We start from the raw sequence: 21250 nt of genomic DNA on the forward strand, positions 1-21250 counted from the left end.
TTAAGTGAGAAGGCAGTTTTAAATCCACAGTCTTTATCTCGTGTTACTTTAGAGGACGGTTTAAAAAAATAATGAACTATTTTGAAGCATATTAAAGGTTATTTTTTGCTAAAAAATGGGATTTAAGCAACAGAGCACCATGTGTAAGCCTGAGTGAGAAAAAAGGGGTGGCGGGGGGAGGAACATTTTTACGCGGGTAGTCACTACCTCTTTCCTTCCACCATCTTTTCCTCTCAGCTGCTCGTTCTTTGCTGCAGCTTTAGTTTTCTTTGGAAATAATACTTGGGGCATAAATCAGCCACCACATTTCTACGTTTCCCCTTCCTGACTTTCACATCTGTCTGGACTGAAGACGTCAACCTCTTCTGTGAGAGGTGGACATCAGCAGAAGTCTCTTCAGCCTCCACGTGTTCAGCGTTTCCTCTGTAAGTGTTTCAGATTTAAATACGTGGCGAGGTGATGTGGCAAAAAAAAAGAAAATAAGAAAAGCAAAATAGCTGAATTTAGTGATGGAATTTAGATTAAAAAATAACATTCTCACAACCTTTCTTTGAGTTTTCTTTTTTTGTTTTGTTAAAGTATGAATTAATGCTGACTAGAATTACCGGTAAAATGGTCAGAGCAAAGACGGGATTTTAAAAGACGAAGAAGAAGTAGAAAATAATGGCTGCTGAAACAAAACATACTTTGTTTGTTGAACAACTTTATCTAGTTGTACCATGTGAAGTTACTGATTCCTGCAATCAGAAGTGAAGTTTCTTTCAATTCCTATAATTACACCATGTGTACAGGCCCTGTCAATAAACAGCAAACCCTGAACAAATAAATGGAAATATGTGTTATCTTTAAGATTATGCCTTATAAGACTGACATTAAAAACTCCACCAGCTGAGGAAACTTGCCTTAGATACAATCTGTAACTGAATTACATCTTTTCCAGCTAGAGTTTTGTGTCACAGTGAGATAAAGTGGGTGTGCTGTGAAAGCCTGTATCTCTGCTAAGCTGAACTTTATCAGCCAACTGAAATGTTATGTCTCACAAGTTGGTGCCATTTTTTTTCTCTCTAATTCAAAGCACAACTGAATGGTACTCGTCTTGTTTCCATAATATACACCTTTACGCTGGAGTACACTTTGTGTTTTATTATTTTGCTGACGTGTCACATAATGTTTAAATGTTAAAATGTTTTGTGCCACTGAGGGGAAAAGTGCTGAAAAACTTTCAAGCCGAGCTGTGGTGACATTCAAGGTATTGGTTGTTGTTTCACTTCCATTGTTACGTATGTGGGTAGGTTTCGTCGTTTGTTTTGAGAACAGCACCTGCAGCTCCTGAATCACATGTGATGCATCCTGAAAAAGCACTGATCTGCTAAGCTAATTACCATCGCCACGGCAACGAGCAGGATGCAAACCAGCAACCTCAGATGGCATTCTCTACTCTCCCACTTTTGTTTTTGTTTTTTTTTTTTTTGCTTAAATGGTCAATATCTTCATTTCCTTGTGAAAGTATTCCCACCCTGCGAGGATTTTTATTTATTTTTTTCACATTTCAGTAACTTTTTAGTATTGCAAAAACACAAAATGTTACTATTTTTGGTCTGTTTTTTAGTGCAGATATCTTAGTACACTAACCTACAATTAACTTTTAAGCAAGATATAGGAGCTTCTTTTAAGTAAATAATTTCTTAATATTGCTTTTAAAAAGCACTTGTCCCATTGGCAGATTATTTCACTTATAACAATAATTTTTTCCCATTTTCTAAGTTAATTTATCTGCCAATAGAACAAGTAATTTTTAATCAATATTAAGAATTATTTATTATTTAATAACTCCTTAATATTGATGAAAAGTATTACTTCCATTGGCAGATTCTTTCCACTTATAACTTGGGAAACTGTCTTATTATAAGTGAAATAATGGAACTAGTACTTTTAAAGTCAACAATAAAGGATTATTTAATGGAAATAAGCTCATATATCTTCCTGAAAAGTTACTTGTAATTTACTTTTTTTTCTTATATCTAGTCTACTAAGATATTTCCACTAGACAAAAATACTATTGTGTTTTGGTAGTGTGTTATGGGATAAAGTGACATAAATATGGGCATGAGTGGAATCATTTATTGAATAAACACAGAAAACTAACAATCCACATCATTGTGAACACAATATCTTCACTGTGAAATATAGAGGCGGCAATAAAGTGGCTCAGAGTTGATAGAGAGATGGATGGAAATGTAGAGCAATCCTGAAAGAAAAGCTTTCAATTTGATGCTAGAGTGGAGGTTCACCTTCCAGAAACACAACAAACATGTAGCCAAATGGACAACAAAGTGGTTTCACTTAAATCAAACACTACAAAAACAAAACTTTACCAAGTATTTTTGTCTAGTTTCTAGCGCAAACATCATAGAAAACTTGAAATAAGACAAAACTATCTTGAAAGTACCTTTTTAGCAACATACAAAGGCTAATTTTAAGTAAATAATTCCTTAATATTGCTTAAAAAGTAATTGTTCTATTGGCAGATTATTCAACTTATGACAAGATATATTTTTTGTTATAAGTTAATTTATCTCCCAATAGAACAAGTATTTTTTAATCAATATAAAGGAATTATTTAATCAGATTTATCTTCTATATCACATATGTCAAACTCAAGGCCTGTGGGCCAAATCTGGCCTGCAGTAGCTTTTTATGTGGCCTTCTAAACTCAAATTTACACCAATAAGTCAATAAATCCACAGAATTCATGCAAACTTTACACAAAATCCACATTTTTTTCCTGATTGTACTGCAAATTTTTCTCAATACTGGCCCAAAATATTAAGTGACTGCTGCTTGAGCCTTACTCGATGTCAAGCTGTAGTCCATGAACTATAGTGTAATTAATAAAAAGTTACATTTAACATCATACATGAGCGCAAACATCTTAAAAATGTCTTACAGATATTTTTAAATTAGCATCACAAAATCCTGGATGGATTGAAAAGGAGCTCATTATCATTTCATTTTATTTTACTTATTGAATGCTGAAACCAAGGGCTATTTATTGATAATTAAACAGCTTAATGGGTCCTATCAATAGATTCAGGCACAACCGGCCCTTTAAGAACATTTAGATCTTTGATAGATAAACAGAAATGAGTTTCACATTGCCCTATATCTTGCTAAAAAGTTACTTTTAAGTTAGTTTTGTATTATTCCAAGTTAACTAAGATGTCTGCACTACAAACTAGACCAAATATACTTGGTAAGATTTTGTGTTTTTGCAGTGTATTCATGTGTTTAAATGGCCCAGTCAAAGTCCAGACCTAAACTGATTGTGAATCTGACTGCACCTCATTCCAATCTGGCTTGATTTTAATTCACTGGGTCAAATTTTCAGTCTTTTGGATTTGCATAGTTGGTTCAAACATATTCCAAAAACAGCCTGCAGCTGTAAATCTTGTTGAAAATATTTACTCAGTGAAGCTACGTGCAAATACGCACCACACCTCTCGGCTTAACGCTCTCCCAGTTCAGGTGGAAAACCAGGTCTTGGTAGATATAAAAATGTCCTAAAAAATATTTTTTGAATGATTAACCCAACATCACTCCCTTAAAAGTTTAGATACCCAGCTGTTTGTCCGTCAGTCACTGAACAGCTGTAGAGATTTAAAACTGTAATTATTAGTAATTAAGTGGCTCCTGAAGGCAATTGGTTGCTCTGGATTCCAGGGTTTTTCCTTTGCATAACATTTTAAAAATAATTTTCCTTTCTCTTCACTATTACTCCCTACTTAGTATTGGTTTCTTACACAAAATCCAAATCAAATAAATTGAATTTTGTGTGAAAAAATTAGAAAATTTTTTGGGAATAAATGGCTTTTAGCATATATACACACTCCTGGTAAAGAAGGATTAGCAGATTAAAATAAATTTAATTGAGTAGAATAATCTCATTCTGAAAATGTAGATTATATATATCATGTTATAAAAATATCAGCTTTTATTTTGACTCTGTTCCAGCATTAATAACTAACAAGTTCATATAAAAATAATTATTCCTTTGAAATAAATGCAGTTAAACCATTTTTTTTAAATTAATACGTTACCTTAAAGTTCCTCTCAGCCACTTTTCTAAATGGGAAAGACAAGAAAACATGCCACACATTCGAAGAAATAACCGGCTACTCAACAGTAGCTACAGTAAGTAGCCACTCACTTAAATCCACAGCTGATTAAAAGTTTAAAACTCTACCTGAGACAGACTTAAATTATCTCACCACTTACAGAGTGAAGAAGATGGTAAAAATAATTAAAAAAAAACCTTTAAAATCTAATTTTTAGAGAACAGCAGCAAGAAGATGGGATCTGAACCGAAGTCTTTAACAGAAGCAGTTATAAATCATGGGGTTCTGTGAAATAATCATTTTCTCTGAACACAGCCGGCACTTCATTGCCTTCACACAGCCACCAGTGTTTGCGTCGTTTCAGCGGTAAGCTGCCTGCATACGTGCAGCAGCTCTAACACCACCTGTGAGGGGCTTAACAAAGGGTTAATAATGGGTGTTCCCATTTCCTGCTCCGGCTCTCTAATCTCCCTCACACTCTCTCCTTTCTTCACTACCAAGGAGCTTTGGACAGACTCCCTGGAGCCACACTCCACACAAACACTGGTGGATTCTGGAAAACTTAGGCAAACTTCCATCAGGATTTATTATTTCATAAAGGAGATCTACCTCTGGGGTAAGTTGCTGCTAAAATGTGTGAGTCCCACTGGTTTGTAGATGATGTGGAAGAGAAAGGAAGGGCTAACTGTCAATCGTGTGAGTCTTGCGTCAGACAAAAGCCATGTGGCACACTCAGACAAATATTAAGAATGATCTACTGCGTGTTAACGGAAATGTTGTTCTCACTGAAAACATTTTATTGTGATGTTTTTATAAAGAGAACACAGAGAGAGGGTATTTTGGGTCAGTTTAATTCATATGTATTATAAAAATAACAGGGCTACCATTTGTGTTTTATTGCCTGTTATCCACATGTTCTGTATTGTCTGTCTGTGTAAACTCAAACAAAAGACATATTTGATGGCTCATGGTCCTTGTTAGCCAGGTTTGACTAGTTTGCCCACCCTCCTCTCCTAGCTCCATTCTCATTGAAATATGTGAATGAATATCTGAAGCTTGCTCAGAGCAAACTTTGCCTTTTAAAGAGTCACAACCCAACAAAAGACTTGTTTAGTTGCAAACTGTTCTTGACATTTGGTATGCCTTTGGTGGTTTCATGATTTGGCTGTCCGCCCTGGGAAAGTTACATGGTATGCAGCTGAAGAAAGTGACTCCAACCAAAACTCAACCTCAGGCTAGCCTTCTGGGAAAGCACTACCCTGTATTTAGTCTAAACAGCACCAATTTGCCCTGCCGCTCTTTGTTTATCTCTGCTACCCAGTGCCAACTTGTATGGGTGGTTGTACACCGACAGAACTGCTCATTATTCTGGTTTTGTGCGAAATTCTCGACGGCGGGTCAAGTCTGGTGACAGAGTGCCCTTTGGAGGTCACATGTGAGAAACCAGGGGTAAGTTTGACCCAGGAGCAACAGGGAAGTATCCCATGACCCTGGAGAGCCGGAGGACAGAGCTGTGGGTTTTCCCAGAGGTGTCCATGGCAGCTCTACGCATCCCATGGGAGATTAGGGCAACACGAGTCCTTGCACAACATTTGTGACTTAAAGCTGCTCCAGTCTTAACAGCAAGTAAAAATAACATTACAAGAAAATGGTTACCACAGGACAAGCCAACCCTAAATGATGGATGGATGTAACATTTAACATGCATAAAATGGAAAAAATAACAATCACAAGGCTGGATAATTTAGCTTGTAGTGAAAAAGTTGGATAGACTATGTGAAGCTCAGATCTGACTCTCTTCTGTTTCTAGCTTGTGTATTTTTAGATATTCCTTTCTTTATTTATTTATACAGAGAGGTTTCATTAATCTTTTAAAAGGTGAGAAGCATGGTACCAAATCATTACTTGGTAAAAAGCCAATTTAGTAATTAGTTACGTACATTTTGATAAGTTATTATTCAAATTTCTCTAAAAACCAAGCAAACCAAAATAAAAAACCAACAGAGAATCCAGAAAATGTACAAATCTACTTAGTTAACAACCACACTTTTGCCAAATGTGCAAACATTTTACAACTACTACAAGTTATAATCTCGTTTAGCAAACTATTCAACTATTTCTTACTATTATTTTTTTTCTTTTACATTATCCTATTTTTCATCCCGATCATTTTAATCCTTCTCTGGGAAATAGAGTTGTAACTATTGTTTTATTTATCATGTCTTTTCTTCATTTTGAAATTAGCACTATGATATTGTGACTATATGTTTTGTAAAATTTGCTTTCTTGGGAATCAATGAAGAGAATAAAAAAGAACCGACTCCTGTTGCTTAACTGAGGTTTAAACGAACACCAAGCACAAGTTCTTTGTTCAGCCGGTTTCTGTTTATAACATCTCTAAAATAGAAAGCAGAACTCTTAAAAACAAATGTTGAACTTCTTGGATCTACATTTTATGTTTGCCGGGAACAGTGAGTCCAGAAGTACTCATACAATTAAACTTCAACATGTTTCACAGACATTTTTGTAGCGGACAAACACAAATTACTGCATATTTCCAGAAACCAAGACTTTACCATCCACCTAAACGAGCAGAAGCAGCCAACAGGCCCAGAGTAACTGGAGGAGCTGCAGAGATTCACAGCTCGGCAATAAAGAAACTTGGTGGTAATATCATGCTGTGGAGATATTTTCAGAGTTCATGGGAAAATTGAGGTTGCTAAAAGCACAACAATCCCTGAAATAAAACTCTTAGAAAAAAAACTTTATTCTGGGGTTGGTGTTCCAGCAGGAAAGTAAAACTGTTGGGAGTTTTACTTTCCATTTAAGGGACAGACTTTATTCACCATGTCAATCTTTAACCTTTGATGTTGTCGACATTAAAGGCATATTTATGTGTTATATAATCAAATTCCAGAAAAATCCAATTGATGATACTGGGAAATTGTTTATGCTTTCCATCCAAACTGGCTGGGCTTGAGCTATTTTGATGAGAAGAAAGTAGAAAAACGTCACGTGGGTCAGTCCAGTATACCAATTCCTAAAAACTACACAGTCTTTTTGGTTTGTTTTGTGCAGTCTATTATTGTTTTTTGTGTGAACCTTTATATCTGCTGTTACACCTGAATTTTTACAGGACGATAAAGGTCGTTTCTATTTTATTCTATTTCTATTCTAACTAGGAAGTAAAAACTGTTGACCTTACTGAATAAGAAAAGGTTTTGTATTCTTAGGTTGTGTTTTATATGGAGCTTGTGGTTTTCCTCTGGTGTATGAACTAAAGAAAAATTACTCTTACACTGCAAAAACACAAAATCTTAACAAGTAATTTTGGTTTAGTTTGTAGTGCACTTGAAATAAGACAAACTAATTTAAAAGTATATTTCCAGCAAGTTACAGAGGCTTTTTTAAGTGAATAATTCTTAATATTGATGAGAAAATACTTAACTTTTAATATGGGAAAAAAATTTTGGTATATGTGAAAATTTGCTAATGCTAGTACTTTTTTTTAAATCAGTATTATGGAATTATTGACTGAAAATATTCTTGCTTAAAAAGTTACTTGTAAGTTAGTTTTGTCTTATTTCAGGTGTATTTAGACATTTGCACTAGAAAGTGGACCAAAAATACTTGGTAAGATTTTGTGATTAGGCAGCCAATGATACTTGTATAACCCATAAAAGTGTTATACTTTTATGGGTTATAAAAGTATAACCCATAAAGGAGTATTATCAGGAAGATAATACTCCTTCTGCTTCCTGGAAGATAAATTTCAAGATCTTGTCTCAACTTGGTTAAGCGAAAGAGAAGGTGATACATTCAGATGTAATGTAAGATACACCCTGTAACGTTTCAAGATGAAAGATAATTTGGCTTAGTCAGTGCTTTCTAAGCGTTTAAATGTCCAAATCAATCCAGCTGACACTAAAAATTCCCCGTACATAAGTGATTTTATGATTAACAGGGCCTTCTTTTGGATGTGTCAATAATGGTGCGTTTGTTTTTCTGCTTCCAGTCATTTCAAGTTTCAAAGACGAGCCTTTCATTCAACCAAAACCAACCCAACCACAGCAAGAAAAAGATAAAATGGAGCTTCAAAAGATGAATGGACACAGCAGAGATGAGGGGTGAGTGACTCCACGTGAGCAAGAATGACGATCAAGTTCATCGAGCCGATCTTAAGTTAACCCTTTGACTGTTCCTCCATTGTAGGTTTGATCCAGTTGAAGCCATGGGAGAAAACTCTGAGTTTCTCCCACATAAAACCGGTGTAAAGAAAGAAGTTCACTTCACAGATGTGAGTTTCAGGCTACATTTATACAGCAGCATGAAGTGACACAATTCCTTTTTTTTTTTTTTTTTGTCAAACTGGATTTTTTTTGGGTGTTTTGCCACAATCGCTATTTAAAAGACGAAGACGTGTTCAGTGTCAATAATGGATGCAAGCTGTCATAAAGAAACATTTTCATGTCCTTTTGTTCCAGTTTGAGGGAAAGACTTCGTTCGGCATGTCCATCTTTAACCTTAGTAACGCCATCATGGGCAGTGGAATCCTGGGACTGGCATATGCAATGTCCAACACAGGAATCATTCTGTTTATGTGAGTAAACTAAATAAAATTGTTTTATACATCTGCTCAGTGCACAGACTGGAAACAAACTACACAGTGTTGTATTTCATCTGTTGCTTGTGATATTTATTTTATTTTTGGTCAATCCCTGATTGCTCTCTCCAAAATTTCAGCATGACTGTTTGTCATGTGAGTTTAATTGAGTTTGTTGGGAATTATGTTGTGGACTGAAACACGTGGTTTGCAAATGGAAGTAAAATGATTTTAACAAAATCTCCTTATTTGAAAACATTTTCTTAACTATTTACTGATAGCACATTTTATATTTTTTCTTTTGAATTTCAGTCACTTTTTTATTTATTTTGTAGTACTTTTAGCTTAGCTTTACTAGCCACTTTGTGCATTTTTCTTTATGACTTTACAAATAATCTTTTTAAAATGTAATTAAACGTACAATGTGATCAGATAACATTCTAGAGTAGTAGACAAATAAAATTAACAGATTGTGAGATTTCTTACGATATGTCCATGCAACTGTGTTTGTCCAAGATGTAAAAAAATAAATAAGTAAATAAAATTATTATTATTATTAAATACCTATAGAGAACATTTCTTAAAAGTAAATAATTTAACATTGTTGCTAATCCTACTGCAACAATGGTAGGAATACTGCTGTTTTATAATATTTTATAAAATAAATTATTTTATTTATTAAATTAATAAAATATTGTTTTTCATAATAAAATTATTGTATTATTTTAGAATATTTTATTTATTATAAACATATTTATAATATGCATTTTTATAAATATTTTATTTATTATAAATGTATTCATAATAAATAAAATTATTTATTAAAAATGTTTTATTATAAAATAGTATTTTATTTTTAATAAAATATGTATCATCCTTGCTATTCTAAATAACAAAATAATACATATGAGATAGATAGATAGATAGATAGATAGATAGATAGATAGATAGATAGATAGATAGATATTTTTTTACGTGTCATTTAATCTACTTTGATACCACTGAGATTTGATACCACCAGGTTATTAGACAAGCTTGTTAAAATGATTAAAGTTTCGTTAAAATGTTTCTGTGAAATTGTGTTTGCCTTTCTTGGAATCCTGTTTATGGTTCCGGTGTAATGTAAACAGTGTTACACCATGAACAGCTTTACTACTGGCCAAACTCTGATCTGTCAGAACCTACGTTAGAGCAGACAGCTCCTGTAAATCAGATTTAAATGGTTAAATATAGAAACCCGATCAGGTCCAAGGCACGCCTCCCTGGAGCTGGACTGAACCATATGGAGGGAGTGGGAGGCGGGAAAAACAAGCTGCTTCTTTCTGAACTAAAATGTCTGTTCTGAAATGATAATCTCAGGAATTATAAAAATGGTTTACTCCAAATTATTGTTTGTTTTGTTTTTTGTCATGTAAGTTTTATGATTGAGTGCCAACAGTTGTGGTTTTTGTCTTTCAGAATCCTGTTAGTGTGCATCGCTGTTCTGTCTGCATATTCAATTCACCTCCTGCTAAAAAGTGCCGGAGTTGTAGGTAAAAGGCTTGACTAAACTTACATAGCTTTTCCACTTATGCCTTAATATATAGAAAAAAATTTTGACATCCCTGGTAAAGATTTGTAAAAGCGTAAAAGTAGAATAATCTCACTCTGAACTTTTTTTTTTATATTCAGTACATTTATTCAGTATAGGGGGAAAACATCTGATGTTAAGAATAATATTTCTAAACAATATCCTTTTAAAATAAATGTTACTGAAGCATTTTTAATTCACGTTACTCGATTTGAGTGTGTAGAAACTTTTATTTCATGACACACAAGTTTGTTTCGCAGGGGAAGACTTAGGATGTGACACTGAGACCAATTTCTTTTAGCTGCTCTTCAAAATTGGAAAGACAATCAAATAAGCCATTGAAATATGGCAGGAAATATTGACAAGAAAATGATTCCACGACCATATCTACAACCAAAACACTAATTAAAGCCAGGAAATCATCTTTCCTGCCCTACCATATCAAAGGTAAACATAAACCCTGCTGAGTTTTAAGTGGAGATGTGTGAATTGGTAAAATGGGACTAAAATTGTTGTTTTTGCCAAACATACTCCAGGTAAAGTTTGGTCTAAAAATAAATGGTGGATTTAATGAATAGAAAAACACCTTGTTCCATTTGGTAACAATGGCGGGGAATCTGTTTCACTTTGAGCAAGTTTTTCTTCTATAGACTCTGGAAACCTGTAGAGTGCTTGACACCATAAACTCTTCAAATCTTTTTAAATAAACACTTGGTGGTAAAAACTGGTCATCATTTATTCTTACAGAAAGATTTTCATAAGGACGAGACTAACAAAACAAAGGTCATGAACATGAAGGAGTCTTCATGAATGTTTATGACTGTTATCATGAAGTGTCATTCGGTAAATAATTACACTTTTCATGCAAAGTTGATTCTTTTAATGGACTTTTAATGCAACTTTGTTTTGAAAGTGTTATTTACCAGATAATGCAAAATTGATACTCAAAATTGACATGAGATTTCTTTTTCCACTACTGAAAAACCTAACAATTGTTGCTAAAATCAGTGTGAGAATAGTTTTCTGTGATAAAAGATACTTTTAAGCTCTTTAAAACATCTTTAAAAAATGGATGACAGCAAATTGGTCCCTGTCTGGAGTCTTAATATTTATTTCTGTGGTTGGTTTTCAGGTATCCGTGCGTATGAGCAGCTAGGAAATCGAGCTTTTGGACCCCCGGGGAAAATGCTGGCAGGCATCATCATCACTGTGCACAATATTGGAGGTATTCTTAGTTCATCTCTTCTGATGCATTTATATATTGTTTTTTTTTTTTTTTAACCAAATTTTTGTTGTTCCTATGTCAATTTAACAGTCATTTTTAATACATTGGAATATAATTGGAAAAATAATTTATTCCAGTAACTCAGTTTACCAAGTGCTCTTACCAAGTATTTTTGGTTTACTTTCTAGTGCACATATCTTAGTACACTTGAAATAAGGCAAAAATAACTTACAAGTAGCCTTTCTGTAAGAAATAGGAGCTTATTTTAAGTTAGTAATTCCTTAATATTGATGAAAAAGTACTTGTTCCACTGGTAGGTTATTTCATTTATTACTAGGATTTGTTCATCAATATTAAGGACTTGTTTATTTAAAACAAGCTCCCATATATTGTTGAAGCATTACTTGTAAGTCAGTGCATATTCTAATTTAATTAATATGACTGTATACATTTCAATTAAAAAATTAAAATCATAGCTTTTGCTGTCATAAAATAAAGCATACACAAATAAACAACTTAACCTTGTTCTTATGTGTTTGCAGCCATGTCCAGTTATCTTTACATTGTAAAGTCAGAGCTCCCTTTGGTTATTCAAGCTTTTCTTGGTAAACACGAAAACACAGGGTGAGCATTTATTCAGATTTCTTCCTGGTTCTCTCATGGCACCTTCAGTTTTTTGTTATCATTTTTGCTTGATTGTATTCTGATTTTCTCATCTGTTTGTGTGGCCAAATCTCAGAGAATGGTTCCTGAATGGAAACTATTTGATCATCATTGTTAGTGCCATCATCATTCTTCCCCTTGCACTCATGAAACAGCTCGGTACGTCAGCCACTCTCACCTTCTCTTAGCCGCTTTTCCACTGGCACGTCGCGCACTAACCGGTTAACGTGCAGTTCGGTTTGACAGTTAATGTTTTCATCGACGTCCTAGTTCTGATGGACTAAACTAAAATAAACCCAGATATTTCATTTTGTCTTGTAGAAATTCCTCATATTTCGGAGCGGCTAGCAGCGCTGCTAATTCGCGGACATACTGAACAGTTCTCTGATAGCATAGCGCATGTCCGCGGTCCACGCCTAAATGCTTCTTCTTCTTCTTACTGAAATTTATTGACGGTTGTCCAAAAAAAAAAAAAAAAAAAAAAAACATTGGACGAGCATTATTTCCACCAACCAGTAAGGTGTGTGGACCAGCTAAATGCTAAATGCCGTCGATGAGTGCGGTCAGCTGTCAATCAAATCGCTTCGGTGCCGACCCATGTAATTATAATTTAAAACAATATATTGACTTATTTTCGTCGTATGCTGTATGCTGAACTGACAGTTTCTCTAAATGTCGCGGGCATTTTAATGCGCATGTGCACGCATGCGAACTTATTGCATGTTTCCCATTCTGAACACCCGGATCGAACCGGTTAGAGGCGGTCTAGTGGAAAAGCGTCTGCTGTTTTGTCACTCATGCTCTTCTCATATAGACATTTTTGTTGTCTGTTTTCATGTCTGACTCTGAAAGTGATGGAAATAACTTTATGCGGTTTTAAATAATCATGTTATTTTCTTTTCATTGCACTCCAGGGTACCTTGGCTATACAAGTGGCTTCTCTCTCTCCTGCATGGTGTTTTTCCTAATTTCAGTGAGTCAGCAAAATGGAAAGGAAAGAAAATAAACAGCTGCTCTCCTGTCAAATATTTGTCTTCATACATTTGTGGATGCATTTTGTCCAGGTCATCTACAAGAAATTCAGCCTCCCCTGCTTGCTTGATGCCAGTAATGCCACAGCCATTCATAATGATAGCTTCTTAAAGCTTAATTCAACATGTGATGCCAAACTAATTACCATCAACTCTGAGGTCAGAAAAACACCACATTGCCTTTATTGCCGTGTGTATTTCATGTCCTGCTTTGCACAGGTCATGTACAGACCAGTGTGTAAAGTCAACAGTAGGGAGGCGTCTTGTGTCAACAGCAGTGTTGGGAACATCTGAACGCTGATATTCAGGCTTCTTCTCTGATTTGGCGTTTAGGCAGCGTACACCATCCCGATCATAGCTTTCGCTTTTGTCTGCCACCCAGAGGTGTTGCCCATCTACACAGAGTTACGGAAGTAAGTCAGGACGTCATATTCAGTCTCTGCTACGTAAAAAAGCGATATTAAAGTTTTTTCCCTCTTCCAGTGCCAACAAGAACCGCATGCAGAAAGTTGCCAACATCTCCATCCTGGCCATGTTTGTTATGTATCTGCTGACGGCTATTTTCGGTTACCTCACCTTTTACGGTAAGATTTTCTCTAAAGCTGCAATATGTAACTTTTATAAATATTATTTTTTATGTATATGCTGAAACAGTCACCATGTCGTGACAGCTGAGTGTTTCTCAATTATTGTCTGTCAGATCTGATCATATTTAATAATTTATCTATACTACCCACTGGCTCCACCATTAAATGACCCAAATATTAAAACTATGGAGAGCCATTTCAGCCAAAATTAAATAAATAAATAATTGGCTTCTTTATTCTTATTCATTGTCATTTTTTATACATTTATTATTTTTTTATACATTTATTTATATTTATTTATTTTATGTATTCATTTATTTATTTATTAATACATTTATTATTTTATTTATATATTTATTTATATTGTGTATTCATTTACACATTATAAATAAATATATTTTATATCAATATATTAATTTATATAGTTATATCAATTAATTTTGGCTGAAATTGCTCTCCTTATAGTCGTAACTCATTTTATTGTTTTAAATTTCAAAACAATTTCTACATTCAGTTAATTAACTCAGTCAGTAACGTCTAATCAAGACTGATCAGTCAACAGAGAAAAATGCAAATTATCCACTGGAATGTACATTTTTACGGTAAAACCTTTAAAATGATAAAAATGCATTTTTTGACAACTCCTTCAACTTGCTTTTCAAAAAGTTTATACTTTTACATTTTAAATTTGCAACAATATTGCTTATATTCCAGTTTGTTGGAAGAGATGAAAACATTTTACGTTCACAGTAAATACGCTTTATCTTGTAAAGTTATTGTTGGTTATACTCTTATAAATAAGGAAAAACGTAATTTTTTAACACATCAGAATCAAATAATCAGCCGCAGGACTTTGAAACGACCATTTAAAGAACTGCTTATTTCAAAGAACCAGACTTTTTGACACTGTCTGAGAAGTACTGGTGTAGCTTGAGACAATTCACTGACAGAACAAATATGAACACTTATGTCTGGAAAAGTGTAGCAAATGTGTAGGACCCCAAAAATTGAGAAAAGTGTTTTGTGTTGTCTCTGTGTAGCTGGAGTGGAGGCAGAGCTGCTTCACACCTACAGCAAAGTGGATCCTCTGGACGTCCTGATTCTCTGCGTCCGTCTGGCTGTGCTGGTGGCCGTCACTCTGACCGTCCCTGTGGTTCTGTTCCCAGTAAGAAACACTGTAAAACTATTCAGATGTACAATAATAGGTCCCAGGTATCTAACACATCTTCAGACTTTGAGAGATTTTAGGTTAGCACTTAAAAAAACTAAAATAATAAGGGAAAAAAAATAGGTGTGGGAACTATTTCCCAGAATGCTTAGCAGCATGTTTTTGTATCCTGACTCTTATTAAAGCAAATGTTTATTTAAATACAATTTAATGATAATGTCCTGATCACACTAAATGTCTTTTGAGCAGAATTCATTGTGATGTTTAATAAAATTCCTTATGAAACAAGAATTTAAATGATCCTAAGTAAAATAAGTAGTTACTTTAACTTGATGATGTGAGTGAAAATAATAGAGAAATGTGGCTCTTTAACCAGGTGGGGGCATTATTTTCTTGCATATTGTGAAATATTTTTTTTTTTATTTCAATTGGATCATTAAGGTAAAACCCACAGCTCAGGATTAATGAACATAAAAACCAATGTTTACACAACTTGTCTCTTGTTTTTAAACCAAAACGATTTAATTTTTGACTTAAATTGCATTTTCAAGCCAGCAGGTGAACTTTCATTTTCAAATTAAACCACATTAAAATGTTTTACAGTGTATGACAATTTTTCAGAAATTCATTCTCAAGTGTTTTAAATTTAGGTTTTAAAGTAGTATATTAGCTTAGCTTATCTGACCTTTAATCTAGCATCTATGCTAACAGGGTTCTGAAACTGACATGGTTACAACAAAGGAAATAGGTCGACTTCCTTCAGCCATGCATCGTATCGACTCTGGGGAGCTCCTGTAATAACATTTGCATCTTAACTTACAGATGCAACAAGAAGTTGTGAAAACCGTTTCATTTTGTTCACAAGAAGTAAAAAGAAAACCGATTGTAGATGACACTAAATTAACATTTTGCATTCAAAACAATTCTACCTTTTTTATAAGTGAGGCTAATTTTCTTGCAAATACTTAAAGTGAAATATCAACATGAGTTTGATGTCATTAGACAATCTCAATGTGAATTTAAGGCCTGCATGTAGCTTAGCTTAGCTTAGCATCAGTGCCAAGAGCACAGTAGCCATTCGAAGGAAACACAATGTATGTAAATATCCTTAAATATTATGCATCTTTAATTTATGTTACAAATATACACAACAAACTTAAGTCAAGATTTTGTTTGTGCTAAAACCAAGCAAATTAATGAGTTTGTAAACTGCTTGATCTTTCTTTCCTTTGCACATAAAAATTTCTTTAAATGTTTTAGGATTTTTTTTTGCAGAGTTTATGCTCAATGTTTGTGTTTGAAGGAACTAATTTTGTTTTCCCATTCTTTTTACCTCTTTTTGTTGTAGATTCGCAGAGCGGTGCTCCAGATCTTCTTCCCTGATAAGCCTTTCCACTGGGCCAGACATGTCCTCATTGCATTCAGTCTCATCTTTGTGGTCAACTTGCTCGTTATATTTGTCCCCTCAATCAAGGACATCTTTGGTGTCATCGGTACGTTCGCACTGCGGGGAAAAGAAATAGGAGCCTCACTGCAGATGCTATAGTGTGAACTCCACTCTAACGTTCAGGTCCACCTCATTTCATTAGAGTATTGAAAAGTAAAGGGTTATAGATTTGAAACTTAATTTAGATTTTTATGATTTACAGCTAATGACATACAATTTTGTTCCTTAAAAAATTAAAATATAACATGAGATCAGTAAAATAAAGAGATGATGTCATGTCTAAATAATCTTGGTAAGAACTGCAGACTTGACACCGTCCACCAGGAGGATAACTCACAGTCGTCATGGCTAAAGAAGCTACTTCTTCAAAGTGCTACATCTAAGTACATTAATAGAAAGTTGAGTGGAAAGAAAAAGAGAGGATTTTGATTATTTTTTTCTTCAATATTTTCACAATTAGTGGTGAATTGTGGAGTTATGTCATCTATTTGTGTTGTTCCACTGTGTTTTCATTACGTCTCTTCTCTTGTCAGTGTAGCCTCAAGTTTTACAACACTTACAATTTAGTTCTGCTAAAAAACAGCTTTGTGGAGGTGCTCATTTAAATTTGGTACCTATCCACACACTACAAAAATACCTTCCAGGATCTCAGTGGCCTTTAAATGGGTCTGAAACAAAACCCTGTGGAGAATCTATTAATCAAAACTGGTTAAAAAAAGAGCTTGAAACTAATCACTCTTGGTTTAGTTAAGCTATACAATATAAAATCCTGTCTTTTTGAATTGAAAAACTGATATAAGTTAATTTTTCAATGTTGTAAAACTTCATTGTCAGTGCTTTACTTATATTCTATGGTCAAATTAACCATTTACAATAAAAATCCTTGTTCTCCGTTTCTTGTCTTGTGCAGGAGCCACATCGGCCCCCAGTCTCATTTTCATCCTACCCTCCATCTTCTACATCCGGATTGTTCCTGAAGATCAGGAGCCTTTGAAGTCAAAACCAAAGATTCAGGTACGTATCTAAGGCTATGTTCACCCAGCAGGTCTTAATGCTTAATTCTTATTTTTTATTTTTGCATAGTCAGTCATATTACTAACTAGAAAATTTATAAAGAAATTTAAAAGTGGCCTGCCAAAGCTTGCTTATCGGTTGGAACCCAGCATTCTGATGCTGAAAATTATCAACAATGCTAATGTGAACTAAAATGCTGTCAGTATCCTGTGGAGTACCATTACTATGTTGACTAACATGTATGCAAACTTCTAAAATTAGTTAACATGCTAAGGTTAGCTCTAATGCTGTCAGTAGTGTGTGTGGGATCACCACTCGCTTGGTATGATAAACATGGCTCATAAATAAAAAAAAATAGGTAAAATGCTTATTTTAGGTACCAGATTAACGTTAGCATGAGGGCTATCACTAGTATATTTAGTCACTAGCATGTTGACACTACCAGTAGGATGCAGGTAATTGTTATCATGTTGACTAACATAAAATAACATTCAGTGTGAATAATTAGCTTAAATGCTGTTAAGAGCATGTTGACTTACTACAATTCAGTATGCTCAGCATAGCTAATTTTTTTTTTTAATCGGCTAAAACGCTCAAATAAGCGTTGCCATGGTAACGTCGCCATGGTGACTCGAGACGGCAAACGGAAGTAGCAGCTCCCTTCTCCAGATCGAGCGGCACGTTTTGGCATTTATTGTGGGGGTGCACGCAGCGCTTCGAGGCTTACGACTGTGGCTTTTGGGCGACGTTTTTCGCCTATTTTAATTAAATCCGACCGCAATGAGACTTCCGTGTGAAAAAGTTTACGTTTCCAAAACGACCCCCACGCGCAGAAGAACGTTGACGTCACACAGCAGCGCCCTGTTTACGGAAGTGATAATGGATGGAGCCATTTACGTATCGATTCTAAAGTTTACTCAGCAACGAGAGGCGACAGTACCGTCACAAAATCATAACAAGACGGAGGAAGGTAATAAAAAGAAACCACAACTAATAGTGACGACTTTTTGTGGAGTTTTGACTGTAATTTATATAGAGAAATCTGTCTGGATGCGAAATAATGAGCACCAGAAGTGGTTGGATTGTGATGTGACCCACTTCAGTTACACAGATTTCTGTCATAAATTTATGATCATTATTTTCAGCCATTGTTTACATCCTGATTTATCACTTCTGGTGCAGAATTATGACGCATTTCTCACATCAATGACATAAAAAGCCGAATAAAATGCAACATGACTATTCAGACTGCAGATGCCTTGAAACAAATTAAAATCACATGTGGAAGAGGCACAGATCTGATATTTACTTGGGTGAAGAAATGGGAATTAGGCCGTTCAGACTGAAAAAGTTGTGAATTGGTCACATAAGTGCAAAAAAAAGCAGATTTGGGTCGCATTTACCTGCTCTGTGAATGTAGGCTTAGTGAAACACTCACTGTGTTTTATATTTGATTTATTATTTTTTAAATCTAATTAATGGGCACATGATATTCTCTTTATGTCTCCTGCAGGCCGCATGCTTTGCAGCATTAGGATTCATCTTTATGATCATGAGCCTGTCATTTATATTCATCGACTGGAGTACCGGAAAGTCCCGAAGCGGAGGCGGCCACTAGCTTTGCGCTAGATATGCTGTGACAGAACAAAGGTACAACAAACAGAATGTCAACCAAAACTCTCCCAGAAATTATCATCCTGTTCAGCTGAGATCCGGTCCAGAGTCTGGAGACTTTCAACGAAGGAAAAACAAATGAAGAGCCTTCGCCAGTGTCAAAATCAGGAAAATGTTTTGACGTGTGATGGCACAGAAAAATGTCCTGTTGAGGAGGAGGGAGATGGCACTACATTTGTTCTGTCTGAGTCCGCCGCCCTGCCGCAGCTCAAAGTCAGGGTGAAGGTGGCAGCAAGAGGATGAATGAGAACAGCATGACTAACATGGAAATCCCACTTCAATGTTCCGTGGAATAGTTCAGTCACTGCCAACAGCCCTCCAGTACACTTCCCTAATATTTCAAATTACATGTATTTACTGTTTCACCAAACAAAACAGAATAGCTTTGATTAAATTCCCCTATATTTGTCTTGAAAAACATTAAGAACAATGACTGCATTTCCACAGATATTGTTATATTTGGTAAAGAAACAACTACCTATGAAGTGAAGTTCAACTAATGTGATATTATTTTTATGTCTCTTGTGAATGAATTACTATCTTTCAGGCAGAGTCTGAGGTGACTAAATAATCCGGTGCAATACGCAGGATTTTGCTGCTGTTCAGACAATTTGCTGGCAATCATGTGAACCAAAATGCAGAAAAAGGTTTTTGCACAAGGAATGCAATGTTTTTTTTTAAATATTAGTTTAGCTGCAGACCAAAGAGCGTATTTATGCAGTTATACTGATGGAGAAGTTACCTCTTTTTAATTTATCAGGTGTAAAAGTAGAGCCTCAAAGCACTCAGTGTTAAAAAGCATGCTTCATCACATTCAGAAACGTTTCAGTATGTTACCCATTGATAAGGTTAAAATAAAGGGTTTTCTGTGAAATTGGTCCAAAATATCTGTTACCTTTGTGAAGCAACCTGTTCATTTTCTGACTGGTTTAACTAACATATTGCAATAAAAATCTTTTGTTTCTACACGTCCGTCTTTTTTAATCCACATATGCCTTGTTTTTCTTTTCAGAAAATGTCATAATACCGTCTTCAAATTAAGATATTTGCAAACATTGAGATTAGTCTGCAACATAGCAGTTTTGAAAAATCAGATGATGATGTAGAAGCTTTTGGAATCAATTAAATGAAGACACACCTCTGGGTGCATTTTAACACAAAACATTTCCCTTTTGTTCTCTCTTTTTTACCTCATAGCAAAATCAAATCAAATTTGGCAACATATCAGGAAGAGAATCATGAACCTCCACAAGTCTGTTAATAATAATCACCAGGGGAAGGTTTTTTGCTCAAGAGAAGAACATGTTTATATGTGTTTTGTTGTTAAATCAACCAAAATACTTGCAGAAGCTGAAGAGAAGCTCTTTGCGCGCACGACGCTGACTTCACATCCGTATGAGCGAAATGCGGCTTTCTTGTTTCCGCTTTGAATTACCATGACAGCTAGAAAACACAAAGTCGTATTTCAGACGCATATAAATCAATTCCATGAACATTGTTGTCTTCCAAATATAATGGGCTATTAAGTTTTCATGGATTTCCAAGCGATCCTGAATTAAGAAGACGGTGGCTTGTAAATATTCGTCGCTACCAGTTAAAGCTAACGCCGAACAGCAAAGTTTGCAGCCTTCACTTTACTTCAGATCAGCTTCTTCAGCCTAAAACTACCGGGGGGATACGGGTGGTAAATAAAGGAGCCGTCCCTGTGTTGTTTCCATGAAATCACTTCTGTGTTCTGAAAGAGCGAGGGTATAGGAACGAGTGAGCAGACCACAGCCAAACAGTCGAGGAATTGATCCGCCTGTACACACTGCGGTACACACTATCCTATTTGAGCTCTTCACAAGATACGTGCAAAAGTAATACAACGAAATAACACAAAGACCTTAAGGAAAACGGCCATATTTTTTTCTAAAAGCAACAACTCTGAACCTGAACAGTCAGCTGAAATCAAACTCTACCAGTGCTGCCCTACTTAAAGTTAGAGAAAAATTAGGAAGCTTGCAAGCCTAAAGAAACATCCCAACTGTAGAGTACAGTGGTGGCAGCATCATTTTTATCCTGCAGGGGGTTCTGATGAAGAAAAAAGAACATAATGTGCAACATAAGACAAACAGGAAGTTAAAGCGTCGGCACAAATGGGTTTTTCAAAT

The 21250-nt window shown here is 35.1% G+C and overlaps 1 protein-coding gene across 2 annotated transcripts; it reads left to right on the top strand.

Annotated features, from left to right (window-relative positions):
- Positions 1-201: 201 nt before the first annotated feature.
- LOC106954384 (sodium-coupled neutral amino acid transporter 3-like) lies at positions 202-20064 on the top strand. Of its 2 annotated transcripts, XM_015043854.1 has the most exons (17): positions 202-425; positions 4617-4731; positions 8131-8242; positions 8328-8412; positions 8600-8715; positions 10177-10250; positions 11421-11513; positions 12056-12137; positions 12253-12335; positions 13091-13149; positions 13241-13366; positions 13541-13620; positions 13691-13791; positions 14835-14959; positions 16311-16455; positions 17320-17423; positions 18937-20064. In XM_015043854.1, exons 3-17 carry the CDS (start codon positions 8202-8204, stop codon positions 19039-19041), a joined length of 1419 nt encoding a protein of 472 aa, XP_014899340.1. In that variant the 5' UTR covers positions 202-425; positions 4617-4731; positions 8131-8201; the 3' UTR covers positions 19042-20064. The 2 variants fall into 2 exon arrangements, with proteins under 2 accessions (XP_014899340.1, XP_014899346.1); XM_015043860.1 differs by lacking the exon at positions 4617-4731.
- Positions 20065-21250: the final 1186 nt, after the last annotated feature.

This window comes from Poecilia latipinna, unplaced genomic scaffold (assembly GCF_001443285.1).
Source record: "Poecilia latipinna isolate Pla-1442-1.1 unplaced genomic scaffold, P_latipinna-1.0 Scaffold36, whole genome shotgun sequence".
Lineage (NCBI taxonomy): Eukaryota > Metazoa > Chordata > Actinopteri > Cyprinodontiformes > Poeciliidae > Poecilia > Poecilia latipinna.

Bases quoted from the DNA above. Each gene is read 5' to 3' on its own strand.
- LOC106954384 (XM_015043854.1), top strand. From the start codon at position 8,202: ATGGAGCTTCAAAAGATGAATGGACACAGCAGAGATGAGGG. The intron at 8,243-8,327 runs GTGAGTGACTCC...CCTCCATTGTAG, and splicing joins GGACACAGCAGAGATGAGGG to GTTTGATCCAGTTGAAGCCA. The intron at 8,716-10,176 runs GTGAGTAAACTA...TTTGTCTTTCAG, and splicing joins ACAGGAATCATTCTGTTTAT to AATCCTGTTAGTGTGCATCG.